The 27,260-nt window shown below is 41.7% G+C and overlaps 1 protein-coding gene across 3 annotated transcripts in view; it reads right to left on the reverse strand.

Annotated features, from left to right (window-relative positions):
- The window catches only part of ARHGEF4 (Rho guanine nucleotide exchange factor 4), a 258,013-nt gene that overhangs the window by 95,302 nt on the left and 135,451 nt on the right, over positions 1–27,260 (reverse strand). For 2 of the 3 annotated variants that reach the window (XM_040427874.1, XM_040427875.1), the window contains exons 2-4: positions 15,812–19,135; positions 12,769–13,071; positions 8,064–8,199 (exon numbers count right to left, since the gene is read on the reverse strand). In XM_040427874.1, coding sequence (XP_040283808.1) covers positions 8,064–8,199; positions 12,769–13,071; positions 15,812–19,135 — 3,763 coding nt within the window. The remainder of the gene's footprint in view (positions 1–8,063; positions 8,200–12,768; positions 13,072–15,811; positions 19,136–27,260) is intronic. The other variant, XM_040427876.1, reaches the window with a different exon arrangement.

Here is a 27,260-nt window from a genome sequence, read left to right on the forward strand (position 1 = left end):
ATTGCCCTGCAGTGTGGATTTCCCAATCTGCAGCATGCGGTTTTTGCTGCAGCTTTCACTCTTTTTCAATGAAGGTGAGATCTATGGCAAAACCACATCAAATCTGCCTCAAAATCCGAAGAATTGGTGCGGATATGTTTCAGAAACGCACATAAATCCGCATGGAAAATTGCGCTTTTGCTCAACAAAAAAACACATGAATTGCCTTCCTTTTTGCTGCAGAAATGGCTGTGGATTTCACCCTCTCCATTGCAAAGGGTGAGATCCAAAGCATAAATTGACACAGGGTTTGACTGGCCCACCAGAGTACCAGAGGATCCTCCAGTAGGCCCAGGGTCTGACAGTAATGGACCCCTATAAAACAAGACCCTTAAAGGGAACCTATCATCAACTATATGCTGACCTCACTGAGGTGACAGAAATGCTGATTTCAGCGGTGTGTCACTCATGAGCTAAAAGTAAGTGGTTGCTGAGAACCAGCTTTATAATCATTGCAGCCCAGGCCTGGAAAAGAGTCACATCCACCTGAGAAGAGTCCTGGTTATTCCTAATCTCCTGCTCTCCCGTCCATCTGCTGATGATTGGCAGTTCTCTCCTAGAGAGAAAGGCAGAAAACTAGGTAGAAGACTGTCAGTCATCAGCAGGTGGGCGGGAGAGCAGGACTTCATGAATAACCAGGACTCTTCTCAGGTGGCCGGGACTCTTTTCCAGGCCCAGTCTGCAATGATTGTGATGTTGGTTCTCGGGGTTGGCCACTCTTTAAATACTCTCCACTACAGTGTGGCAGGCAGGGAAAAAATGAAGTCCCTAATATACTTCATTAAACCCATCTGCCTGCTTCTCTTTCAGTTATAAGCCACTCCCCCTTAGTCCTGCTCTACCTTGCAGCTGAGTTTATCCATGGCTGCACACGACATGGAGGAGCTTGAGAGGAAGTTCGTCCATGCGCATGTGCAGTCTGCTCCTGTCAGTGGTCGGCTCCCTGCTGCCCGCTCCAACTGTGACAGGAATCAGCTGCTTGTTCCCTCTCTACAAACAGCTGATTCCTGTCAGAAGCTGGCTGTGATAAAAACCTTCAGAGTCCCTACTGCAGTAGCTACTTCGTCAATCCCCATCTCCCCCTGCACTATCACCACACAGCCGACCCGCTAAGCCACACCCACCGGTTCCATTAGGCCACGCCCCCTGCAACCAACAGGGAAAGCAGGACATCTAGCCATGAACTATGATTTTTTTTGTGTGTGTGTATGTGTATATATATATATATATATGTATACCTTTACCTTGGAAATGCTGCCTGCTTTTTGGATTATATATATATATATATATAAAAAAGAAAAAAGGGCAGCACTCCACTGGATTAAAATAAAATAAACTTTATTTACCCAAAGGCTGTAGCGACGTTTCGGCTCTTACACAGAAGGCTCCTGTGTAAGAGCCGAAACGTCGCTACAGCCTTTGGGTAAATAAAGTTTATTTTATTTTAATCCAGTGGAGTGCTGCCCTTTTTTCTTTTTTATATTTGTTGGATTGGCTTATATCCACATTTGGGCCTGTGCACCCTTCTCTTCCAAGTTCCATTGTGACGGTGCTGCCATCCCCCTTTTTTTCTTTTTATATATATATATATATATATATATATATATATATACAAAAATCGCGTCCACATGGGTGATTCATCTTTTTTCTATTTTCATCTAATGAGAGTGCTGTTGTTTTGCTATATATATATATATATATATATATATATATATATATGTAGTGTCCCACTAGGTAGGGGTGGGCACTACACAAGGGTCAATTGGGTCACGTGTTACTCCTACTCCTAAGGGACAGTAATATTACATTTAACCATGTACTTTAATGTATTTTCTATGTGTTTTTACATGTATTGTTCCCCTGTGACATGCATAGCAGGCCTATGAGGGTGTAGTGTAGCATCCTAAACACTAGAGGGAGATAGGGAGCCCCTAGTATAAATGTTCAGGCCCAGACAGGGAGGAGTTAGTCTGTAGTCATAGTCAGGAGTCTGTGGAGACAGAAGTGAGAGGGCACCAGCCAGAGATATGCTGAGGGCCTCCTCCTGACATGCAGCTTGATAGTCCAGGCTGCTAGTTGCTACCAGGAGGCTAGTGAAGAACTCTAGCCTGCCTGTAGATAAAGTGAGCCACAGTTAGCTCAGAAGATTACCCCAAGAGAAGAGATGTGCCTCCTGGGAGAAACCTGCAGACACCCTCCAACCAAGCAGTGCCAGTACATCCAGCTCAGATAAGTAAGCTGATAGGCAGAGGTATTATAAAGTGAGAGCAAGGGTCAATACGGGAGGAAGATTTATTACCAAGGATTAAAAGCCAACATTTAGGCATCCGGGCCTTGGGATACAGCCAGCCAGAATAGCTGTGGAGATAGTGCAGCCTGGTCTGTGAAGCATTAATTGTTTACCCTCCAAGTATCTTGCAAGATTATTACCTGCCATTATTGAATGTAAGCCTGCTTGTGGAACATATGCTAAAAGGGACTGCATCATTATCAACTGTATGTACAAAGTTGGACTGTTTAAAGTAAAGCAACGTTTGGTTCACTATACCACATGTGTACCTCACTTATTGCTACTGGAAACCGGTGTGCCACCGTTACAGGCACTGGCGTCACGATCCTTAAAGGGACCTTGCCCCAGGCACTCAAAACACCTGCCACATCCAGGGCACCTCATCCACCATCAGGCCTGGTCCCTACATACAGAGTGTGCCCCAAAGGAACTTTGTGTCAGCCTCTCCTTCACTGCTGCATGCCTGCCCAGGGTTCTCCTCCAAACAGTGAGTAACCCTCGATTGCCCATAACCGTGACCTCACTTCGCAATACTCTGCAGGTCTGGCGTGCTGCATATATACATACATATTTATTTATATACAAAATATAACACACGTGTTTAATATATTTATATGTGTATATACATTGCGGTCCGCAATGCATGGGCACTGACCGTATGTGTATATATATATGTATATATGTGTATGTATCTATATGTATGTGTGTGTATGTATTTATGTCTAAGTATGTGTACATATAAATACAGTTGCAAGAAAAAGTATGTGAACCCTTTGGAATTATATGGATTTCTGCACAAATTGGTCATAAAATGTGATCTGATCTTCAGCTAAGTCACTACAATAGACAATCACAGTCTGCTTAAACTAATAACACACAAAGAATTAAATGTTACCATGTTTTTATTGAACACACCATGTAAACATTCACAGTGCAGGTGGAAAAAGTATGTGAACCCCTAGACTAATGACATCTCCAAGAGCTAATTGGAGTGAGGTGTCAGCCAACTGGAGTCCAATCAATAAGATGAGATTGGAGGTGTTGGTTACAGCTGCCCTGCCCTATAAAAAACACACACCAGTTCTGGGTTTGCTTTTCACAAGAAGCATTGCCTGATGTGAATGATGCCTCGCACAAAAGAGCTCTCAGAAGACCTACGATTAAGATAGTTGACTTGCATAAAGCTGAAAAGGGTTATAAAAGTATCTCCAAAAGCTTTGCTGTTTATCAGTCCACGGTAAGACAAATTGTCTATAAATGGAGAAAGTTTAGCACTGCTGCTACTCTCCCTAGGAGTGTCCGTCCTGTAAAGATGACTGCAAGAGCACAGAGCAGACTGCTCAATGAGGTGAAAAAGAATCCTAGAGTGTCAGCTAAAGACTTACAAAAGTCTCTGGCATATGCTAACATCGCTGTTAGCGAATCTACGATACGTAAAACACTAAACAAGAATGGATTTCATGGGAGGATACCACAGAGGAAGCCACTGCTGTCCAAAAAAAACACTGCTGCACGTTTACAGTTTGCACAAGAGCACCTGGATGTTCCACAGCAGTACTGGCAAAATATTCTGTGGACAGATGAAACCAAAGTTGAGTTGATTGCAAGAAACACACAACACTATGTGTGGAGAAAAAGAGGCACAGCACACCAACATCAAAACCTCATCCCAACTGTGAAGTATGGTGGTGGGGGCATCATGGTTTGGGGCTGCTTTGCTGCCTCAGGGCCTGAACGGATTGCTATCATCGAAGGAAAAATGAATTCCCGGGTTTATCAAGACATTTTGCAGGAGAACTTAAGGCCATCTGTCCACCAGCTGAAGCTCAACAGAAGATGAGTGTTGCATCAGGACAACGACCCAAAGCATAGAAGTAAATCAACAAAAGCATAGAAGTAAATCAACAACAGAATGGCTTAAACAGAAGAAAATACGCCTTCTGGAGTGGCCCAGTCAGAGTCCTGACCTCAACCCGATTGAGAAGCTGTGGCATGACCTCAAGAAAGTGATTCACACCAGACATCCCAAGAATATTGCTGAACTGAAACAGTTCTGTAAAGAAGAATGGTCAAGAATTACTCCTGACCGTTGTGCACGTCTGATCTGCAACTACAGGAAACGTTTGGTTGAAGTTATTGCTGCCAAAGGAGGTTCAACCAGTTATTAAATCCAAGGGTTCACATACTTTTTCCACCTGTACTGTGAATGTTTACATGGTGTGTTCAATAAAAACATGGTAACATTTAATTCTTTGTGTGTTATTAGTTTAAGCAGACTGTGATTGTCTATTGTTGTGACTTAGATGAAGATCAGATCACATTTTATGACCAATTTGTGCAGAAATCCATATAATTCCAAAGTGTTCACATACTTTTTCTTGCAACTGTACACCCTGTACAGAATTATTAGGCAAATGAGTATTTTGACCACATCATCCTCTTTATGCATGTTGTCTTACTCCAAGCTGTATAGGCTCGAAAGCCTACTACCAATTAAGCATATTAGGTGATGTGCATCTCTGTAATGAGAAGGGGTGTGGTCTAATGACATCAACACCCTATATCAGGTGTACATAATTATTAGGCAACTTCCTTTCCTTTGGCAAAATGGGTCAAAAGAAGGACTTGACAGGCTCAGAAAAGTCAAAAATAGTGAGATATCTTGCAGAGGGATGCAACACTCTTAAAATTGCAAAGCTTCTGAAGCGTGATCATCGAACAATCAAGCGTTTCATTCAAAATAGTCAACAGGGTCGCAAGAAGCGTGTGGAAAAACCAAGGCGCAAAATAACTGCCCATGAACTGAGAAAAGTCAAGTGTGCAGCTGCCAAGATGCCACTTGCCACCAGTTTAGCCATATTTCAGAGCTGCAACATCACTGGAGTGCCCAAAAGCACAAGGTGTGCAATACTCAGAGACATGGCCAAGGTAAGAAAGGCTGAAAGATGACCACCACTGAACAAGACACACAAGCTGAAACGTCAAGACTGGGCCAAGAAATATCTCAAGACTGATTCTTCTAAGGTTTTATGGACTGATGAAATGAGAGTGAGTCTTGATGGGCCCATGGCTGGATTGGTAAAGGGCAGAGAGCTCCAGTCCGACTCAGACGCCAGCAAGGTGGAGGTAGAGTACTGGTTTGGGCTGGTATCATCAAAGATGAGCTTGTGGCGCCTTTTCGGGTTGAGGATGGAGTCAAGCTCAACTCCCAATCCTACTGCCAGTTTCTGGAAGACACCTTCTTCAAGCAGTGGTACAGGAAGAAGTCTGCATCCTTCAAGAAAAACATGATTTTCATGCAGGACAATGCTCCATCACACGCGTCCAAGTACTCCACAGCGTGGCTGGCAAGAAAGGGTATAAAAGAAGAAAATCTAATGACATGGCCTCCTTGTTCACCTGATCTGAACCCCATTGAGAACCTGTGGTCCATCATCAAATGTGAGATTTACAAGGAGGGAAAACAGTACACCTCTCTGAACAGTGTCTGGGAGGCTGTGGTTGCTGCTGCACGCAATGTTGATGGTGAACAGATCAAAACACTGACAGAATCCATGGATGGCAGGCTTTTGAGTGTCCTTGCAAAGAAAGGTGGCTATATTGGTCACTGATTTGTTTTTGTTTTGTTTTTGAATGTCAGAAATGTATATTTGTGAATGTTGAGATGTTATATTGGTTTCACTGGTAAAAATAAATAATTGAAATGGGTATATATTTGTTTTTTGTTAAGTTGCCTAATAATTATGCACAGTAATAGTCACCTGCACACACAGATATCCCCCTAAAATAGCTAAAACTAAAAACAAACTAAAAACTACTTCCAAAAATATTCAGCTTTGATATTAATGAGTTTTTTGGGTTCATTTAGAGCATGGTTCTTGTTCAATAATAAAATTAATCCTCAAAAATACAACTTGCGTAATAATTCTGCACTCCCTGTATATATATATATATATATATATATATATATATATATATACACATATGTATATATACATATTTATACTGTATACAGATATTTACACACACGTGTGTGTATACATTGCAATGCATGGGCGCCGACAGTGTGTCCCCTGTCTTGAGACATGAACCCATTCATTTAAATGAGGTCTGCAATCTACATCCGACAGTACTTTTTCACAGTGCGGAGGCATGAACAGAAAACCCATGGATGCACTCCATAGGTTTCCGATCTGTGCTTCCATTCCGCACCACACCGTATCTTTCGGATTTCAGACCCATCACTTGATACGGTGCGCACACGGCTGGTGCCTGTATATTGCAGACCCCCTGTTCGCTGGCCACAATACAGGCGTAGGCAGGCTATGGTCATGTGCATGAGGCCTAAAGCCATACCTCCTTCCAGTATCCGGCAGGACAGTCCCGGATTTCAGTGGCGGTCCTGGTATGGGGGAGGTATGTCGAAAATGGATCAGTTTTGCCCTAATGCATTCTGAATGGATAAGGATCCACTCAGAATGCATCAGTTTGCCTCCGATCAGTCACCATTCCGCTTTGGAGGCGGACACCAAAACGCTGCCTGCAGCGTTTTGGTGTCCGCCTGATGAAACTGAGCCAAACGGCACAATAGAAAACGGATCCGTCCCCCATTCACTTTCAATGGTGTTCAAGATGGATCCGTTATGGTTATAGAAGACCTAATACAAAGTAGGCAGAGATGTCATGTGACTGCTCCCCTGGAGATGCTTTGCTGTGATGCATGCTGGGATTTTTACTTTCACTTTGCAGCTGCTCCACCCACACAGCCTCTCATTAAAGGCAGCATGCTATGCCGAATGCAGTAGAAAAATGATATATATACAGTATATCTGTCATGATACAAATTCCTCTTGGCTTTAGTTATTGTCTGGGGCACTTTATTTGTTTTTATACTTATGGTGGCCAACCCCTTTAACTTTTAAATGACAGACTGGTGAAATCAACTCACCTGTCTCTACTTTATGCTGCCTTTAGTATGGGCAGCACAAAGTTGATGACAGGTTCCCTTTAAGGTCCTATATACACAGAGAGGGTCCCTTAGTCCAACACTGAATTGACATGCTGCTGATTTCAAATTTACGCTGCAGATTTTTTGCCAGTACTGTACAGCGCTGTGGATTTGGGGGCACAAAAGTCTGCAGCAGTGAACACGCCTAAAGGAGCACTAAACCTAAAGGAATACGGAGGGAGATTTAACAAACGGGTGTAAATAAAAACTTAGTTCCCCATAGCAACCAATAAGATTTCTCCTTTCATTTTCCAAAGGAACTCTGAAAAATGAAAGGTGGAATCTTATTGGTTGCTATGGGCAACTAAGCCAATTCTACTTTACACCAGTTTCATAAATCTCCCCCACTGTATGTAGCCTTTACAAATACAGCTTAAAATAAAGTGATTTAAAGGGGTTATCCGATAATTAATATTGATGACCTGTCCTCTGGATAGATCTTCAATATCAGATTGGCGGGGGTCCAACACCCAGTATGCCCGCCAATCATCTGTCACCTGCGATGCTAAGGAGGCTTACATGGGTTGGATAACCCCTTTAATGTGTCCTAAAAGTACATATGAAGATATGCTGACTTCATTAGATAACCCCCTCACACACCATCAGAGTGACCATTAACAGTACTGCCAGAGTATCCCCAATAGTGCCAGCTAGGTGCCCTACATAAACAGTTCCAGCACAGTGCCCCCTGTCACCAATGACTAATTATTAAATGTATGGACATACCAGGGAATGTTAGGCGCCTGACACAGCCCACGAGATCCAGCCTGGATGGAGTGCTCTGGGAAAACGAGTGTATCTTCAATGGTCGAATGCGAAATATGTCACAAGGTGCAGCAGACCCACTCCTACTCATTCTTGCCTAGACAAAAGAGAAGTACTAAGTAATTTTTCTCAGTTATGTCCATCATGGTTGGATTTCTCCAGGACATTTGATGCTCATATGATTAAAAAAAAACTTTGTTTCAGAAGTTAGTAAATTAGTCACAACCACAGCTGGACAAACAGATGTATGAACAGGGAAAACATGAAGGATATTAGCACTGAAGTGGTTATTACATGGCTTATTGTTACCAAGGAAGGTGCCAAGCTCATAAGGACCTGTAATAAGGCTGAATACATGTATCTAATCTTAAGGATATCTGGTCAGGTTCAGCTGGCCGTAGACCGGCTGATAATGGTCCAGATCTGATTGATAATGAACAGAGTAATAATAGCCATTTTCCTTGTAGGACTATGTGAATTTTAAAGAAGATTTTGACTATGATCAAAAAGCATTGCTCCAATTATAGCTATATCTTGACTCATGCAGTTTGAAGACCAATGGTCCAATGTCTCCAATTCTTTTTGCCACCCCTTCTGGCATATAGCACCTGGGTCGTAGGTCCAGTGTTGGACTGGCCCACCAGAGCACCCATCTTCTGGTGGGCCCAGGGATATCAATGAATAAATGACAAGTTATACTGAATATTTTCCCACAAAACTATATATCTGCTCACCTGCTCCGGCTCTATAACATGTTGTTTACAGACAGGACTGTGGGTTCCCTTTAAGGATGAAAAGCCAAGCACACAAGTTGAGACATTTCTGTCAATGTTAGGCTCTTTGACTTGTATTAATATACTACTGTATGTCCAACAAAGGAAGCCATTGCCAAATCATTTTGAAGCACGTTGGCTAAATATGGACTCAAGGTGCCTACAGATAAACTGTGCAGACGTCAGCTTTCATCTAAGGCCTGCACCAACAAACCCCGGTAATTACTCAGCCCAAAGAGGAAACAGTCAAATGTTATTCAATTTGGCCACATGTGTTGTCACATATGGTTTTGCATACGACAGACAATTCCATTCATTTGTCAAAATGCCTTCATGCTTTTCTGCTCAGATTAATTTTCTACATGACCACGCGGCTGCCATCCATATCAGGACATCTCATTCACTAACGCAAGCATTTCTTGATTCTAAAATGATATTAGGATTTGTTTGGAAAAAATTTTGCTGCCATTTTAATTCTTTACTATGTATTTCTCCTATGGGGCTGTCATTTATAAAGTTGGCCAAAAATATAAGATGTAAACAGATGCATCATCCATCCACACCTATGGCCAAAATCATTCTAAATGACAAAAATGGCAGATGCCTAAAAGAAAAAGAAACTGAAAAGAAAACCAGTAAACCAGTGGTTGGTTAAAAAAAAAATCCCCTACCCCACAAATCAAAATATCGGTTATCTTCCATTTTTACAACCAAAAGTAACCAATAATGGCCAACATTTGGAAGAAAAGCTCAAAATCAGCCATTTCTGCCAATTTTTATTTCTTGTGTATGTTACATGGACTCATTGGGGTAGATTTATGAAATAAAACTTGTTTAAATGATAACAGTCTTAATTGCCCAAAGCAACCAATCAGATTCCACCTTTCATTTTTCAGAGCTTCTTTGGAAAATGAAAGATGGAACTTGATTGGTTCCTATGGGAAAATAAGCCAGTTTTCCTTTACACCAGTTTGATAAATCCCCCCCATTGTGTTCTCCATTTACATTCAGCGCCTCCATAGAGTACCATATTCTTCCCAATAATAATACCTCTATAATATGTTAGAAAAAGAGGGTTGTAGTCCAGCTTCTGAAAGGGTTGTCCTTTATTTCATGCAGTAAAAACTTCCAAGGACCGCGATTCATAGGTCCGAAACGCGTAGACAGACCGCATACCAGTCTTGTGGTTTGAAGGTTTTTACTGCATGAAATAAAGGACAACCTTTTTAGAAGCTGGACTACAACCCTCTTTTTCCACAGTTTAAACAGCCGGGTCCAGGCTGTGTCCGCGCTTCTCAGGTTGTTGGCTGTAGGTGAGCGCTTCTTTGCTTTTCTTAAGTTGTTACCATCTCTATAATATGTTATATACGTTGGAGCATACCACAAATTTTGAGAAAACAACTATGGGGGGTATTTACAAAGGTAAAGTGGCGTGAAAATTTTTTAAATGATGGTGGACGCCATATTTGAACCATAATTTGCGACTCATTACTTTTCTAAAGTGGGAGAAAAAAGTGGAGCCTAGTGGAAGGGGTAGAATTTCTGCCCCCTCCTGCTGTCTGGATTTACTATAATTTAATCCAGAAATAGGCATAAATGGTAGCTCAACTCCACGCCAGCTAAGTTTCTGGTGCACCAAGGGCCAGAGATGCAGCCGAACACCTTCCAATTCATGCTTATATTTCCCTCTTCAATGTTTTTTGTGAGGTCAAGATGGATCATGTTAGAAGATTTATAGAACTCCTCCGCAGCTTTCCTTGACATTACTAATATCCTAATACTGATCTAATTATATAAGAGTAAAATCCATCTTTAAGTTGAGAAAAGATGCATGGCATGTGTGGAGAACATGAGTAGAATTTCCATGTGTTCCATGACAGTAGGCTACAAGCATCATCTTTATGGCTACCATAAAGTTGTATTCCACCACCACCCAGAAGCTTGGATCAAAGTATATAAGATATAACTTGATACACTACTGATAAAGAGGTTTTTGGGGAGTAGAATATTGATGACCTATTGTCACAATAAGTCATCGATATCTGATTGTGGGGGGTCTAACTACTGGCATCCCCACCGATCAGCTGTTTGAAGAGGTGCTTAGGCCTCTTCCTAGGTAAATTATGTCCTGTTCATCGGTTACATGACCTATGCACGCTCACTCCCATTCAAGTGAATCGGTCTGGGCTGCAATACCAAACACAGCTACTATGCAATGTAAGGTAATCTGTAAGGAGGTTGCAGCGTTCACCGGAGTTATGCGGCCTATTCAAACCGCTGATCGGTGGCGGTGCTGGAAGTTGGACTGATCAGATATTGATGACCTGTCCTGAGGATAGCATCAATATTCTACTTACGGAAAACCCCTTTAAATGCAAAAAAGCTTATTTCAATACCCCAGTAGGATGAGACTGAACCAGTGAAATACTGTATGTGCCATTTCACTAAAATACAGCACAAGTGAAAAAAAGCTCAAAGTAGGAGTAATAGAAAGAGGTAATAGCTCTCAGCACAGAGAATCATTACCCTTGTAATGCATTTACCAGTCAGTTTGGTCCCTGAGCTGTCCTTCCAGAAACCGGATTGCGTTCATCTGAAAATACTGATAGGCGCTTTGCCTGACTGACACTGTTTATGGGGGAACCCCAAGTTTGTTTATGGAGGCACTCTCATAGGGAACACAGTCTTGAGGGTAAAGCTCTTTAAAAAATATGGCAAATCTAAATTTTCCCTATCTATTCTTGAAGCTTGTCAATTATGGTCCCAACTAATATGCTCACCCCCATGCAGTCTGGATCCTAAATTATGAACTCTCGATGCTGAAAGTAATGACTGTGTGTATTATGCCAAACTATTATAATTCCTACTAGTGGCAATTAACAGTATTCATCAATAATTATCATCACTTGTATAAAATCTGGGCAGGTGCTCAAGGCTGCTGAAGTTGTGCCTATTTCATAAAGCCATGAGGTTGTGTGAGACCATATAAAGCATACGTGGTTTCCTTTGTATCATGTCTGGAGACCATAACAGTGGTCATCATACTCTCTGTGGTGACAATTCCTGCCTGCAAAGGATCTCCATTCACAAATGGACAGCAGCAGTCCACAGGACAACTTTGATTTTATGAGCTCCTGTGAACTGCAGCTGTCACCATATAGTTAAATGGGAACGACACTACTGAAAGTCTCCATTAAGCCTAGCTTAATTTTAGTCCCTTAACTTTGGGTGTAGCTCTGGCTTTTAAATCCACTGTCTATAATGTGCATGCCAAAATGTAATACTGAGGTGACTGACGCCTGCTGATTACATCACTTGAGGTTAGGCCTTTGGATTGGTATTGATATTTACGCCACTAGGTAAAATCCTGACCGTCCAGGGCTGCCATAGCAAGGTGTCCCTACATGGTTGCTACATGTGCATGCATATACAACCATGCCAAAGCAGCAAATCCGTGCCAACCTAAAATCACCACTAAGCAAGCTAGACTAAACCAAGCCAGAAGTGCCAATATGTTTCCTTCTGGAAACGACCCCAACATTTCAGAGCACCAATCAGATTCCACCTTTCTTTTTTCACAGCTCCTTTTGGAAAATAAAAGGATCAATCTGATTGGTTGCTAAGGACAACTAAGTCAGGTTGCTTTTGCACCAGTTTTGATAAATCTCCCCATTGTGTACTTGGGTTTGTTATTTTGGTTGATAATTGGGTCATGTAATTATCATTTCTTATGGGCATTGATTTGTCATTCATCATGCTTGGCCCGGGCCAAGTGACTACATTATATTAGCTCCCACCTCCTTAGCAAAGAACCATGTGGAAGATTAGAATGGAAGGAAAGAGTAGGCCTAAGACAGCAGAGGACAGAGCGAGAGGATGGATGCCATTCTTACTTGAGACTGATTGTTCATGTGACTCTCTCCTTGAGTTGTGCTTTCTGTCTTGTCTACTCGCATCTCCTGCTTTCTCTGATTTACCCATAGGTCATCACAGCTGAGGCTCCTAAACAGCGATTTAGTATTTCTTTTCTCTGGGTCTTTCGCCTGTTCCACTGACGTCAGCGTGGGCAGTGTGGAGATTTTACTTGTGTCCGTATTGGGGAATGTGAACACCAGAAACTCAGAGGTTTTCTTCTTCTGAAGGACTTTCTCCCTCTGCATCTTTACAGGTGTTGTTTGGCCTTGTAGTCTAGTATCCTGTTTGTATTAGTTGTAAGTGAAAGGTGTGTAAGACAATACCAACCTTAAACTTACCGTATCCAAATAACTCAGTGATATATACCAAAAAAACTGCGTAAATGTTTTTGTGAGAGCTTTAGGAATGTTTTTGTGACCACATGTGGAGCAGAGGGAACCCTTTAGGCTACCTGCACATGTTGACGTGCGTTTTTTACCACACAGATTATTATGCGGTAAAAATATAGCATAATACAGTACCAGCACAGTGAATGAGGTTTGAAAAATGACATGCAGAAATTGACTTGCTGTGCAGCATACCAATTATTTGTGCATTGCTGTGGTTTTTCCCTTATGGCTCATGCACACAGACATATGTTTTCCCCGTTTCTGTTTTTTACAGGTCCGTATGCGGAAACATTCACTTCAATGGAGCTTGAAAAAAATGGAAATTACTCTGTGTGCATTTCATGTCCCCATGTCCGTTCCGCAAAAAAAAATAGAACGTGTCCTATTCTTGTTCGTTTGGCGGACAAGAATAGGCATTGTTACAACGGATGCAACACGGACATCACCTGTTTTTTTTTTTGCGGATGCGTGTTTTGCAGACCGCAAAATACATACGGTCATGTGCATGAGCACTTAGACTTCAATGGGGTTGTTACCATAAATAGAAAATTCTCACAAAAAATTGCTGCAAAAAACAGCAATTCTGTGCAGTTTTTATGCGTTTTTGGTGCATCTCTCATTCAGATGTTCCGCATACAAATATGCAGCGTGTGCAGGTGGCCCTAAAGAGGATCTGTCACCAGTTTTTAGCCCTAGAGGCAGCATAAACTGGTGATAGATCCCCTTAGAAAAACACTGGATCACTTTCTTTAACTGGCCTAGTCTTTTGATTAAATGTTGTATTGAACATTTCCAGTGCTGGAGCTGCTCAGTACACAGAACGATCCGGGCTGCCATCTTTTCTCACAAGTCCGGCGAGGCACAGGTAAGCCCTTACCTGTGCCTGTGCGCGAGCCGGTCTGAAATCAAATGTGGTCACCGGGAGCAGGCAGTTCCGAGAACACCCCCGGGGGCCTTCATCGGGCTGTTCTCGGAACTGCCTGCTCCCGCTGACCGCATTTGTTTCAGACCGGCTCGCGGCACAGGCACAGGTAAGGGCTTACCTGTGCCTCGCCGGTCTTGTGAGAAAAGATGGCAGCCCGCATGTGTTCGCGGGTGAACAATGCGAACTGGCCATCACTGGTCCTGATATTCATGAGGACAAGGCTTTCTTCACCCTTCACATATTTTTTCTTAGAGCAATCAGCACCCAGGGAGATCATGAATATCAGGACCCCACGGCTCATGCTGTTTTTTTGAACAGCGCCAGCACTGGAAAAGTTCAGTACAGCAAAATTACTGGGTACATTAAAGAAAGTGAAAATTTCATCTGCTTAATAAAAAAAAACTCCCGTAAATCTGTCAGAAATCAGGGACACTTTGCATTCTGCATTGCCTAAGAGTTTTTGACATGTGCACTGGGAAATCGGAGTAGCAATGGGGTCTAAAGTTAAAGTGGTTGTCCAGGCTTTTAATATTAATGAACTATACTCAGAATAGGTCATCAATATAAGATTGGCGAGGGTCCGACACCCGGCACCCCCACCGATCAGCTGTATGAGAAGACTGCGCGCAGCGGTGAATAGGAAGAGAGACGGGAGATAGCACAAGCTCACTGCATGCGCTGTCTCCTCATACAGCTGATCGGCGAGGGTACCAGGTGTAAGACCTCCTGAGGATAGGTTATCAATATTAAAAGCCTGGACAATCCCTTTAAGGTCCTTGGGGATGTTAATGCCCCCATCACTTCTCTGTGCTTCACCTGGGCAAAATAAATAGGTAGTATTGGATTAGAAAAAGTCAGCTTTTCCCAGAGACATCACTACTGCTGAGTGGTATTGCATCATACTAGGACAGTGCTGAGCTGCAATACCTGACCAAGCCTGTATTTAAAAGTGGTGCTGTTTAAAAAAGAAAATCCTTTGTCTGACTCATGTAACCTAACTGTTCATACATGGTAATAAAACATGCATATAATCATGATAAATTATTTATAAAATATGACGCTTCAGACTAGGACTGGAGACACCTGAAAGAAAGACAATGAACATAGAAAATATTTTTTTTTCATCAGAAGATTTGGAATTTTCTTAATCAGGGGTACACATTCTGATACATCTGTACTAACAGATTGTACCTGAAATAATGCATTATGTCCTAAGATGTCCTATGTGGTTTCTGATAAGGAATTAGATGAGTGCAATGTCACAAAGGCCTCTGAATCGATTCGCTCATCACTAGTCGACAGATTCTTTTAAACTCCTGCAAGACTTGTGTTCTCCTTGATATTTTCCTATAAAAACTTTTGCCTTCTTACGCCATCTGCTGGTAGTTATAGGTCTGACCCTAAAATTACCAACCGTTCCTAATATCAGAAATTCGACCCTGGAACATGCATGATAAAATTGCCTAGTACTTTGACAGGTTTGGAGGGAAGGCATATCATATAATCAATAAAAAAAATACATACTGCCTATATCATGAACTGTCAAACATCATCGGGTACCTGTGTTCATTAGAGCCTATTCAGACACACTTTTATAAGGACCTGGGATAATGTAATTCCCTAGAAGTGTATTGTGTAATACTTGATTCTACACTGAAATAGGTAGGGATACTTTGGGGGGGAAAAAAAGTATTTCACGGTACTTACATCTTCCTTTAGTATGTCACTAGTTGAAGAAGCCATGTAGATGCTGGCTTGGGACTGGCTGCTAATCCCACTGTCCTCCTTAAGGGCCTCATTCTCTATGGAATTTATCATCCATGGTTTAAATATCATGGACGATTCTGTTGAGTCCAAATAGCCATCCAGTGGAGAAGAGTTTCCTAAAGAAGTCATAGAGGTGGCACTGGCCCTGGAATTCCGAAGGCTTTTACGCTGATAGTTAGGCCATTGGCTTTGTGGTTTTGGACTCATGGGTCGACAAGGCATTGAGTTAAGGTCAGAACTTGAGAAGATGTTTGCATAGGACATACTTGATGACTGTCTCATCATTGAAAGCTCATTTGGAATGGATTTTGTGCAGTTCATAGACTGATCAAATGAATTCCTTGCACTTGCAGTGGCGCCACACTTAGCAGAACTTCTTATTTCAATATCCTCAGTTGCAGTTTCTAACGAGGTGGGCACCACATGGTCATCATTGTGTTCGTTGTGGCTGCCATCTTTAATTTCTGCTGGAGAACTGCTTAGTAAGTCTGGGACCACTGATGAATGATTCTCGCTGTACGGTACAATTTTGTCTTTAGATTCCTTCTGTGGTTTGCTTGGGCTGATAACATGTGGGGACACGGTTAATATACTAAGTCTTTTCATTGAGTCTCTTTCCTTGTTTTTTCGTAAGGCTCTCCATGACATCTGATGAGGTCTGATCTTACCTTTCTTTTCATCTTTGGTGACAGACTCCAAGTTTTGAGCAGCATTTTCTTTTTCTAGATTTTTAAAGTCAAAAAGGCTTGAGAAAGACTTATGGGCCCAAGACAGCCTTTCCTTTAACCGCTTGCTTTCCATGCTTTTATTACTGTTTCTCATATCATTATTGTCTAATTGGGGCTTGAAAAGATCTTCGTTGTTGGATGGTTCAGCTGACTCAGGCATTTTAACATTTGACACATTATTTCTGAATCGAGTAAAATTGTCTATGTCAATCCTTCCTGGTCCTGAAGCCTTTCTCATACTCCTGTTATAGAGAAAGCTGCTTTCGCATAGGTCTTCATCAGACAAGTCTGGAGAGTGCTCATCGTTACATAGATTGGCTATCTGCTTGCTGCTTAGATGCAGAGGTTTAAGAGAGTGGTATTGTTTGCTTTCTGTATTATCCACCATCTTTCCACCATTATTGTCTACGTTTGTATCACTTTCTGACTGTGCCGGTTTATTGCTTTTGGGCGGAACCTCTAAAATAGTCGCCAACTCCAAATTTGTGTTTTCTTCCATCTCACGGTTAGTACCATTAACATCTTTACATTGTTGACAGTCTTCACTTTCAGTGAAATTGCTACTACAGTAGGTGTTTTCATCATCTACATCCATTACACCCATGTCCATGTTTTTCGTGCTCCCTTCAAGAACAGAGTCTTGTATATGACCTAAGGTGTCCTCATTTTTACCTTCTAGCCTTTGTAAACTGTTATATTCTATGTCATCATCATCATCATCATCTGAGAAACTGAATGCTTGATTCTCTGAGCTATCTGTACTTTCTTCACTATGTTCATCATCCAGCCTTTTGACATAATTTGACAAGTCAGTTTGTCCAACGTTGGATTCTTTATCTAAATCACATACATTAGCAGACTCCATGTCGTTCATCTCTGAAACCAGACTATTATTTTCTTCTTTATATGTTTGTGCATTATGGTTGTCTGGTTCCTTGTCCTGCATTTGACAACCTTGTTTAACTTCGCTTGTTTTAATAGCCATATTATCAGTATTCATTTCAGGTGAGACCTTCATACCTAGGTTACCTTCAGATGAATTGTTCTCCTCAGGGTCATCAGTATTATTTTCATTGACTACATCTTTATTAATATGTGTGTCTTCCGGGAAATTTTCTCTAGGGAACTCATAAATGAATATTTGACTGTTTTCAGGTGAATTATATGATCGATCAGAACTAGGCTGTATACATTGGTGTTCTTCTATAGAATAGACATCATTGGGTGTGTTCCTTGTTGCCTGAGCATCTGTCCGTTCAATGGATAATATAATAAGACTACCTTTGTTAGAAGAATTATTGGTGGTATCACACTCTTGATGGGAGGCCTCTTTGATGGTTATGTGATTCGGTGTGGAGTCATTTCCAGCTACTGAGTTTTTTGCCTCATCTATGCTGTGTTCAGGCACATTTGGCTTTTTATATAATTTTGCTGTATAGTTGCTCTTATTTGCTTCTGTTGAGTTTAATATAACCAGAAATCTATTTCCTCTGTCTTTACATAGGTTGGGTTCCGTAGATCCGGACCCTATGTTAGTACTATCATCATCAAGAGAACCATTTTGTGGCTTTTGTACTGGTTTATATCCATTAAGTACTGTAGCTTGTTCCCAGTGTTGATGGGAACTATGACCACAGTCTTCTTGATAAAGATTAGACTCATCAACTTGAGTTGTTTTTTCTGATGGATTCCTCATTGAATCTACATTGGACTGATCTACACAGACAGAAGTTGTGTCCAGATTATGACTTTCTCTAGAGAATGTCTTTATTGCAGTACTTATCTCTCCCCTATTTGCACCATGTTTTTCATGCACTACTGCAGTGTCCTTATGGTTAGGGATTCTAAAATGAATATTAGGCAAACTTTGGTGAGTGGCAACAATAGTTGTGTCTGATCTCGCACAACTTAGGCAACCTTCTGACTGGGAGATAACATTGTCTCTCCCTTTTGTATTTTTCCTGATTTCTGTGGAAACCAACAAACCTCTAGGGCCCTCCTCAATGACTGTCACACTGTGTTGTAACCCATTGAACGGTACATTGTTATTATCCGTATCTTCCCCTAAATTTAAATTAGGAGTCCATAGACTCTTCCTATTTTTATCTACAGTATGCAGCTCAGATGTCAGGTTTTTGTGAGAAGACGGGGGATGTGTTTGTAAACAGGAAGAGGCCTCGGTCGGATCTTCTTGGCTGCTTATGATTTCTTTTGAGAACTGTGTGTTGTTTGAATAAATGCCACCTTGAAGTTTAGTAAAATTTGAATCCACATATTCTTCCTTATCTAATAAAATGCAATCTGTCCTTCTGTTCAGTTCTTCTGTCGCATCACTAGAAACAGAGTCAATGTCGGAGATGCTTTCAAATACTTCACTTTTTAATTCAGAGGGACTATCACTTAAGTACGATCTCGCTTCAAAGTAATCTTCATCTTGGTCCTGACTGAAAGAACCAAACTCAAGCGTACACTGGTCGGCACTGATGTCTTCATTAAATTCTACTTTATTTTCAGTGTCTTCATTAAGTTCCGGGGTCTGTAACGAAAAATAGGTGTAAGATGCAGAAAGGAACAAAATCTTAAGTCTTCAGCCTTAAACAAAGCAAGAAACCTATATTGCTATATTTAAAGTGTTTCTTCTCTTTCAAAATTTTAATGATGAGCTCAACTTAAGGGGAACCTGTCACCTGGATTTTGTGTATAGAGCTGAGGACATGGGTTGCTAGATGGCCGCTAGCACATCCGCAATATCCAGTCCCCATAGCTCTGTGTACTTTTATTGTGTAAAAAAAAAAACGATTTGAAACATATGCAAAATTTTTTTTTACACAATAAAAGCACACAGAGCTATGGGGACTGGGTATTGCGGATGTGCTAGCGGCCAACTAGCAACCCATGTCCTCAGCTCTATACACAAAATCCCGGTGACAGGTTCCCTTTAAAGGGGTTGTCCGGGCTACAGCTATTGATAACCTATCCTCAGCATAAGTCATCAACATCAGATGTGGGTGTCCAACTCCTGACACTTTGCCAATCAGCTGTTTGAAGGGACCATGGTGGTCCTGCGAGCGCTGTGTCCTCTTCAATGTTTACCTACAAACCGTCTCCTTTGTAGCAGCAGTGCTGGGTAATTACAGCTTCCTTTGTCTTTAATTTGAATGGGCCGAACAGCTATACACGTAAAACTACACCAGACTACAAAGAGCTAATCGTCGATTTGATATTGATGACCTACCTGAGGATAAGACAGAAATATCTATAGCCTGCACAACCCCTTTAACATTTTGCATTATTTGCAATACATTAGTTTTGCTATTTTTTTTTAATGTGATGAACAATTTTTTTTTGCTAAAAAATACATTTAAATACTATTAAAAATCAGTTGTCATAGTTATACATACAATGTACTACAATGCAGTGAGGCTGGCCCAGATCACCTGCTTTATCATACACTGTATTTACTCTACTCTGTATACAGCCTCTCTTCTACTCATTGAGACCAGACCTGATTAAACACTTCCTTAATTTTTGCCACCCTTTCCTCTACTGTACAATCTGTATTCACAATGTAGACAGCTCCTGTTCAGCTCACTTCAGCTCATAACAGAGTGAATCTGGATTGCACCCACCCAGAAGAAAGCTTCCCTAAGGCCAGGTTTACACATAGCGGCTGAGGCGCAGTTGCTGCAAATTTCAGTGGTTTTTGGGAATGGCAATTTTTATGTGCTTCACCTGAACATGCCACGAGGCTGCAACAATTTGCAGCAAACCACCGTGCATTTGCCATGCAGCTCTCTCCCACGCAACTCACTAACGCCTGGCGATCGCTACTTGGAAACCTGACTTAGACCTTCTTTCCTACGCATCCCATCACTTAGCAGACAGCTTGATCTTACACCCGCACTTTAAACTTGGTGTTACATACGTAGCTACATTTGCTGATAAAAGACACATGCCCGTTAAGTAAAACCATGTGTTGGTCTTTATATTTTAAATGACCTTTTGGACTATTTTTTTTAGTTATGATTGCTTCCTGATGGCACATGTATCATAAAGGCAGACAATGTAGGCGGTATAGGATCCTTGTAGGGTCAAGACTATCCCCGTTGCTATTGGGTGGCAAGACGAAGGTCCAAAGGACCTGCATTGACAGCAAGTGGGTTGGGAACTAGTGCAAGAGTCATAAACAGGCATAAAAGGGGGAACAAGTGCCAGGCTCTTCTGACCTGAGTGGCAAATGCTCACTCTAGAATGACCAGTCCATTTTAATCTTTTCTGTGAGGTTTCCTGTGTATACAGACCTCGTTAAAAATGTGACTCATTCAGATAGCACCTCATCCGGATAATATTCGTGTCTGAAGAATGTGGCCATCATTCATCAAGATAATTATTTTTTTGTCATGACAGTGTTTATTTTTCAGGTGCTCAACAAACTATAGAAAAAAAAGGAACAGACCGGTTATAATTCTAGTACCTAATGCATTGTAGGATTTTATAGCCTCTTAAGGTTACTTAAAGGGCCTAATTGTTCTTGACACCTTCAATTTAAACACGGTCAGTAATCCAATGTAAAGAACCATTGTTCTCTTCTTAACAGTGAACACATCACGCCCCCTTTACGTGAGCCGACTGAACAGTCAATTATCAGAAGTTAACCTTTTGTTCCCAATAGTTACATAGTAACATAGTACATAAGGCCGAAAAAAGACATTTGTCCATCCAGTTCGGCCTGTCATCCTACAAGTTAATCCAGAGGAAGGCAAAAAAACCCTGTGAGGTAGAAGCCAATTTTCCTCACTTTAGGGGAATAAAAAATTCCTTCCCGACTCCAATCAGGCAATCAGAATAACTCCCTGGATCAACGACCCCTCTCTAGTAGCTATAGCCTGTAATATTATTACACTCCAGAAATACATCCAGGCCCCTCTTGAATTCCTTTATTGTACTCACCATCACCACCTCCTCAGGCAGAGAGTTCCATAGTCTCACTGCTCTTACCGTAAAGAACCCTTTTCTATGTTTGTGTACAAACCTTCTTTCCTCCAAACGCAGAGGATGTCCCCTCGTCACAGTCACAGTCCTGGGGATAAATAGATGATGGGATAGATCTCTGTACTGCCCCCTGATATATTTATACATAGTAATTAGATCTCCCCTCAGTCGTCTTTTTTCTAACGTGAATAACCCTAATTTTGATAATCTTTCAGGGTACTGTAGTTGCCCCATTCCAGTTATTACTTTAGTTGCCCTCCTCTGGACCCTCTCCAGCTCTGCTATGTCTGCCTTGTTTACAGGAGCCCAGAACTGTACACAGTACTCCATGTGTGGTCTGACCAGTGATTTGTAAAGTAGTAGGAATATGTTCTCATCACGGGCATCTATGCCCCTTTTGATGCAACCCATTATCTTATTGGCCTTGGCAGCCGCTGCCTGACACTGTTTTTTGCAGCTTAGTTTGCTGTTTATTAAAATTCCTAGATCCTTTTCCATGTCAGTGTTACCGAGTGTTTTACCATTTAGTATGTACGGGTGACTTGCATTATTCCTTCCCATGTGCATAACTTTACATTTCTCAGTGTTAAACCTCATCTGCCACTTATCTGCCCAAGCCTCCAATCTATCCAGATCCCTCTGTAGTAGTATACTGTCCTCTTCAGTGTTAATTACTTTACACAGTTTAGTGTCATCTGCGAAAATTGATATTTTACTATGCAAGCCTTCTACAAGATCATTAATAAATATATTGAAGAGAATAGGGCCCAATACTGACCCCTGAGGTACTCCACTAGTGACAGTGACCCAATCTGAGTATGTACCGTTAATAACCACCCTCTGTTTTCTATCATTGAGCCAGTTACTTACCCACTTACAGACGTTTTCTCCGAGTCCGAGCATTCTCATTTTATATACTAACCTTTTATGAGGTACAGTGTCAAATGCTTTGGAGAAGTCCAGATACACGACATCCATTGATTCGCCGCTGTCAAGTCTAGTACTTACCTCCTCATAGAAACTGATTAAATTAGTTTGACATGACCGATCCCTCACGAAGCCATGCTGATATGGCGTTATTTGCTTATTTCCCATAAGATGCTCTAAGATAGCATCTCTCAGAAAACCTTCAAACAGTTTACCCACAACAGATGTTAAACTTACCGGCCTATAGTTTCCAGGCTCTGTTTTTGGACCCTTTTTGAATATTGGCACCACATTTGCCATGCGCCAATCCTGTGGGACATTCCCTGTCAGTACAGAGTCCGCAAATATCAGAAATAAGGGTCTGGCTATGACATTACTTAATTCCCTTAGGATACGGGGGTGTATGCCATCCGGTCCTGGCGATTTGTCTATTTTGATTTTTTTAAGTCGCTGTTGTACTTCTTCCTGGGTCAGACAGGACACTTTTAATGGCGAATTTATTTCAGCATTCAGCATTTCATCTGACAGTTTATTTTCCTCAGTGAATACATTGGAGAAAAAAATATTTAACAGCTTTGCTTTCTCCTCGTCGCTCTCTGCGACTCCCCCCTCATTACTCTTTAAAGGGCCGACACCTTCAGATTTATACTTTTTAACATTTATATAATTGAAGAATAGTTGCCTATCGTTATGTGGACGAGAGAGCTGCATTTACAGCAACCGGTACTGCACATTGTGTTGCAATTGGTTTAGGCTGGGTTCACATCACCGTTTGACAAAAAACAGATCCTGTATTTTAAGCATCCGTTATGCTCAGTTATGCGCATTTTACATCTGTTTTAGCAATTCCCACCTGAGATCTGTTATTTTAGATGGAAAAAATAATACTTTGTGTGTGACTTTTTTTGCCCCATCTAAAATAATGTATCTCAGATGGAAATGGTAAAACGGATGCAAAATGTGCATAACTAAGCATAACGATTGCTTAAAATAGAGAATCCGTTTTTTTGGTTTTCTGTTCTTCCGACGGATCATAAGAACAGAAAACAAAAAGGTGGTGTGAACCCGGCCTTACCCAAGAGGAAATTCTGTCGGCAAATGATGATTTAATATGCCACAGAAAAGAGTGTTAGCTGTTTCATTGGGTGATCAGAGGCACATTTACATGGTAATTATGGGGAACAAAGTCCAAAGAAGTGTTGCAATCTGGCGGAGACATTCCTGGGAAACCCTTGCTGTGTGTGGTTAAGCATTATCTTGCTGGAAAATGCCGGTTAGAAGCCTTGCCATGAGAGGCAACACATGTGGTCACAGCATGTCCTGCACATATCACTGAGCTGTTAGTGTCTCTTGTATGACTACTAGGGGTGACCGACTGTTGTATGCGATGGTTCCTGAGATCATGACAGCAGCAGTTGGAGCAGTGTGTTCTAGTCTGCGTGGCAAACTGAGGAAACAGTTGCTGGCTGGTAATGGGCACCATGACACCAAATTTCCTTCTCCGGACAGAGACAGGGGTGTGTAATGAAGGTGCCACCTGTGTCTGGATGGTGGACAACAAAAGTGTGGAAGCCTTTGAGCATGTCTACTGATATCTGTTTACATGACCATGCAATGTTCAATGTGATATGAATCAATGATGGCATTGTTGAATGACTATCCAGGATATCAGTATTTTTGACCTGCCCACAGCTCCATAGAAAAAAGTCCAATGAAATTGGTCACTTGATGATACTGTAACTAATAAGTCAGGCAGCACTGAAGTTATCTTTCATCACATTATCTCCAGCTTGTTGTGGGTAACTGAACATTTAGACTTGTTCAAGGAAATTCTCCAGTGAGGAATCCCAGAGTCTCTGTCTGAACTTGTACCAGGAACTTGCCAGCCCACATCTCATATGATAACACATCTCTTGTTAAACTGCTCTTTTGTGTTCCCGACTGTGTGTACGCCAATGTAGGAGAATCTATAAAGCCTTCTATGGTGGAAAACTCAATATACAATACTCAATGTTCAATGTAATATACATAATAACGTCCTGTACTTATAGGGAATCTGTGGTTCTACAAGCTTGACCAGCCGCTCCATTCATTTCAGGATACAGGTTCCTGTTATTGTGGTCATAAGGGTCCCAGCAGTCAGAGGATAGGAGATAACTTCTTGAAACTGAAACACTCCTTTAAAGGGTTTCTGTCAGCAGATTTAACCCTATTAAGCTAGCTGACATTAGAGATGTGCTAATGTCAGCTGAACCTAACTAGCCCATTCCTACTTTAATCTATGCCCCCGTTATGCCAGAAATCTTACTTTTATAATATGCAAATTAGCCTCTAAGAGCGCAGGGGGGGTGGGGGGAGAGCGTTGTTCCTGCTCCTAGAGGCTCCGTTCTCCCACCTTTGTCTCCTCCCTCCAAGTCCTTATTGACAGGGCCTGGCAGCTTTAGGCTGCCAGTTTCCTCACTGCGCTTGCGCTGAATACTGAACGGCGCGAGATTTCACCAGAGCACAGGGCTGGCAGACAGATGCGAGCGCTGCCTGGCCCTGTCAATCAGGACTTGGAGGGAGGAGACAAAGGTGGGAGAACGGAGCCTCTAGGAGCAGGAACAACAATCCCCCGCTCCTAGAGGCTAATTAGCATATTATAAAAGTTAGATTTCTCGCGTAACAGGGGCATAGATAAAAGTAGGAATAGACTAGTTAGGTTTAGCTGACATTAGCACATCGCTAATGTCAGCTAGCTTAGTAGGGTTAAATCTGTTGACAGAAACCCTTTAAGTTGGCACATAAGCATAAAGATTGTTGTCCTAATTTAACTTAAGCACCACATAGTTGGCATCAGAAACCATCATAACTTGAATCACTGGTTGATCAGTCATAATGATGAATGGTGAATAATAATGTGATATTAAAATGATCATACACTGATTATTGTAAATGCCCATATGGTAAATGGCTTATTAATAGCTAGTCTGAATGGGTCATCATTCTACACAACAACTCAATGCATGATCTCTGCCTCGTTCAGGGGTGGATTAGCCATAGACTTTAAAGGGAAATTTCCCGGTGGGCCAATACCCAGGGGGCCACTCAAGCCCTCCTTTCTGCCGATGGCAGGGTACATAATAAGCTCTCAGGGGTAATTAAAGCTGTGAGATCGGGTACTCATGTACCCAGCCAGAGATCGCACATGCCCTCCTGATTTTATCTATGACCCGTATCTCACCTCCTAAGCCCCCTGCTCCATATCCTAATCTAAGATGTCTGGACAGAAAATGGCATCTATTGATGGCCACCACAGAGAGACAGTTTTTGGGACAATATATTGTGCTGCACTATGGAATTTTCTGCTATGGTATTGCTGACCCCGCCTATTTGTGTTGCCCCGCCTTCTGTCAATTTGGACCCAGCTTCAACATGGGGTCACTTTTTTTTTTTCCAGGGCTACTTTAAGTTCGCAGTCCATCCCTGGCCTTGTTGTACCCTAGCCGAAAGCAGTGACTGCTGATGAAGCTGCAATAATTGTCATGTGCCCATTGTAGTCAGTCTGTCAATTGTAATATGACAAATGGGCGGTCAGTAGTAAGAAAATCATATAGAAATTTCCATCAAATTTGACAAGGAAGTAAATTGTCGAAATCTTTTCTGCCATCTAAAGTCAGTAATGTATGGTAGCTTAATGGTAAGCACATACATTAGCTATGGAGGTGCATAGGTGGCAGTCACAACTGGACCCTGGGGCATGAAGAGCCCCAAATGCCCCTCTGCTATTTTAGAAAGCACCTGTATTTTGAATGGCACATGGTAGGTAGAGGGCCCTGTTACACATTGAGTTGAGGAACTTCACATTATGCCCCTGTCAGTGATTCTCTCTCTCCCTCTCTCCAAAGAAGAAATCAGCAAACCAAGATTTCCACCCGCTGTGCCCATGTCCACCGGATAATCCAAACTGTATGAACAGATCACGACATTGCAGGCTCCAATTCTTGCCCCACACCGTTCATTACACAAAACAGATTGCAATGTTTCAGCGGGAAAAAAAACACCTTTGTCAAGCATCTAATATATGATAATTTAATATAAAATATGGCATATTAATAATACAATATATATAAAATATTAGTTGTACTCAGTGGCGTACATAGAGAAGTAAGGGCCCCGTAGCAAGGATCAAACCTGGCCCCCCACACAGGACAGAAGGGTTTCTGCCTAAACCCCTTTCAATGACCCTTTGGCCATTTTTTTCCACTGCATCATCTTCTAAAAGTGGTTCCTTTAGATGGTAGAGTCCTGACCAAGTTTTCACCTCCAGTAGAAGAGGAGATGATCCCAACTAAGACTGGGCCCCCTCTTGCCCTGGGCCCCATAAAAGTCGCATGGTCTGCCGCTATGGTAGTTACGCCCCTGGTTGTACATTTTCCATCAAGATATTTGTATCTGAGGAAACACTTTGCAATTATTTTGGTGGAATGTTTGATGTCCTGCATTGGTGACATGGTGGAGGTATGCACATACATGGAACATTTCACATAGTGACTCATGATATCATTTATCACCTTGTTGGTACCAAACATAGACAAACAGAACTAGGATTTACTAGCCCTACATTATGTATCGTTCACAGAGTAGACAGAAATTAACACTTTTCTTCCATACTGTTCTCATAGTCTCGGGTGACAGATCCCTGGCAACAAATGAAACCACTGCTGTAGCCAATGAATAGCTTGTTTGTAAGGCACACAAGT

This window comes from Bufo bufo, chromosome 4, assembly GCF_905171765.1.
Source record: "Bufo bufo chromosome 4, aBufBuf1.1, whole genome shotgun sequence".
Classification (NCBI taxonomy): Eukaryota; Metazoa; Chordata; class Amphibia; order Anura; family Bufonidae; genus Bufo; species Bufo bufo.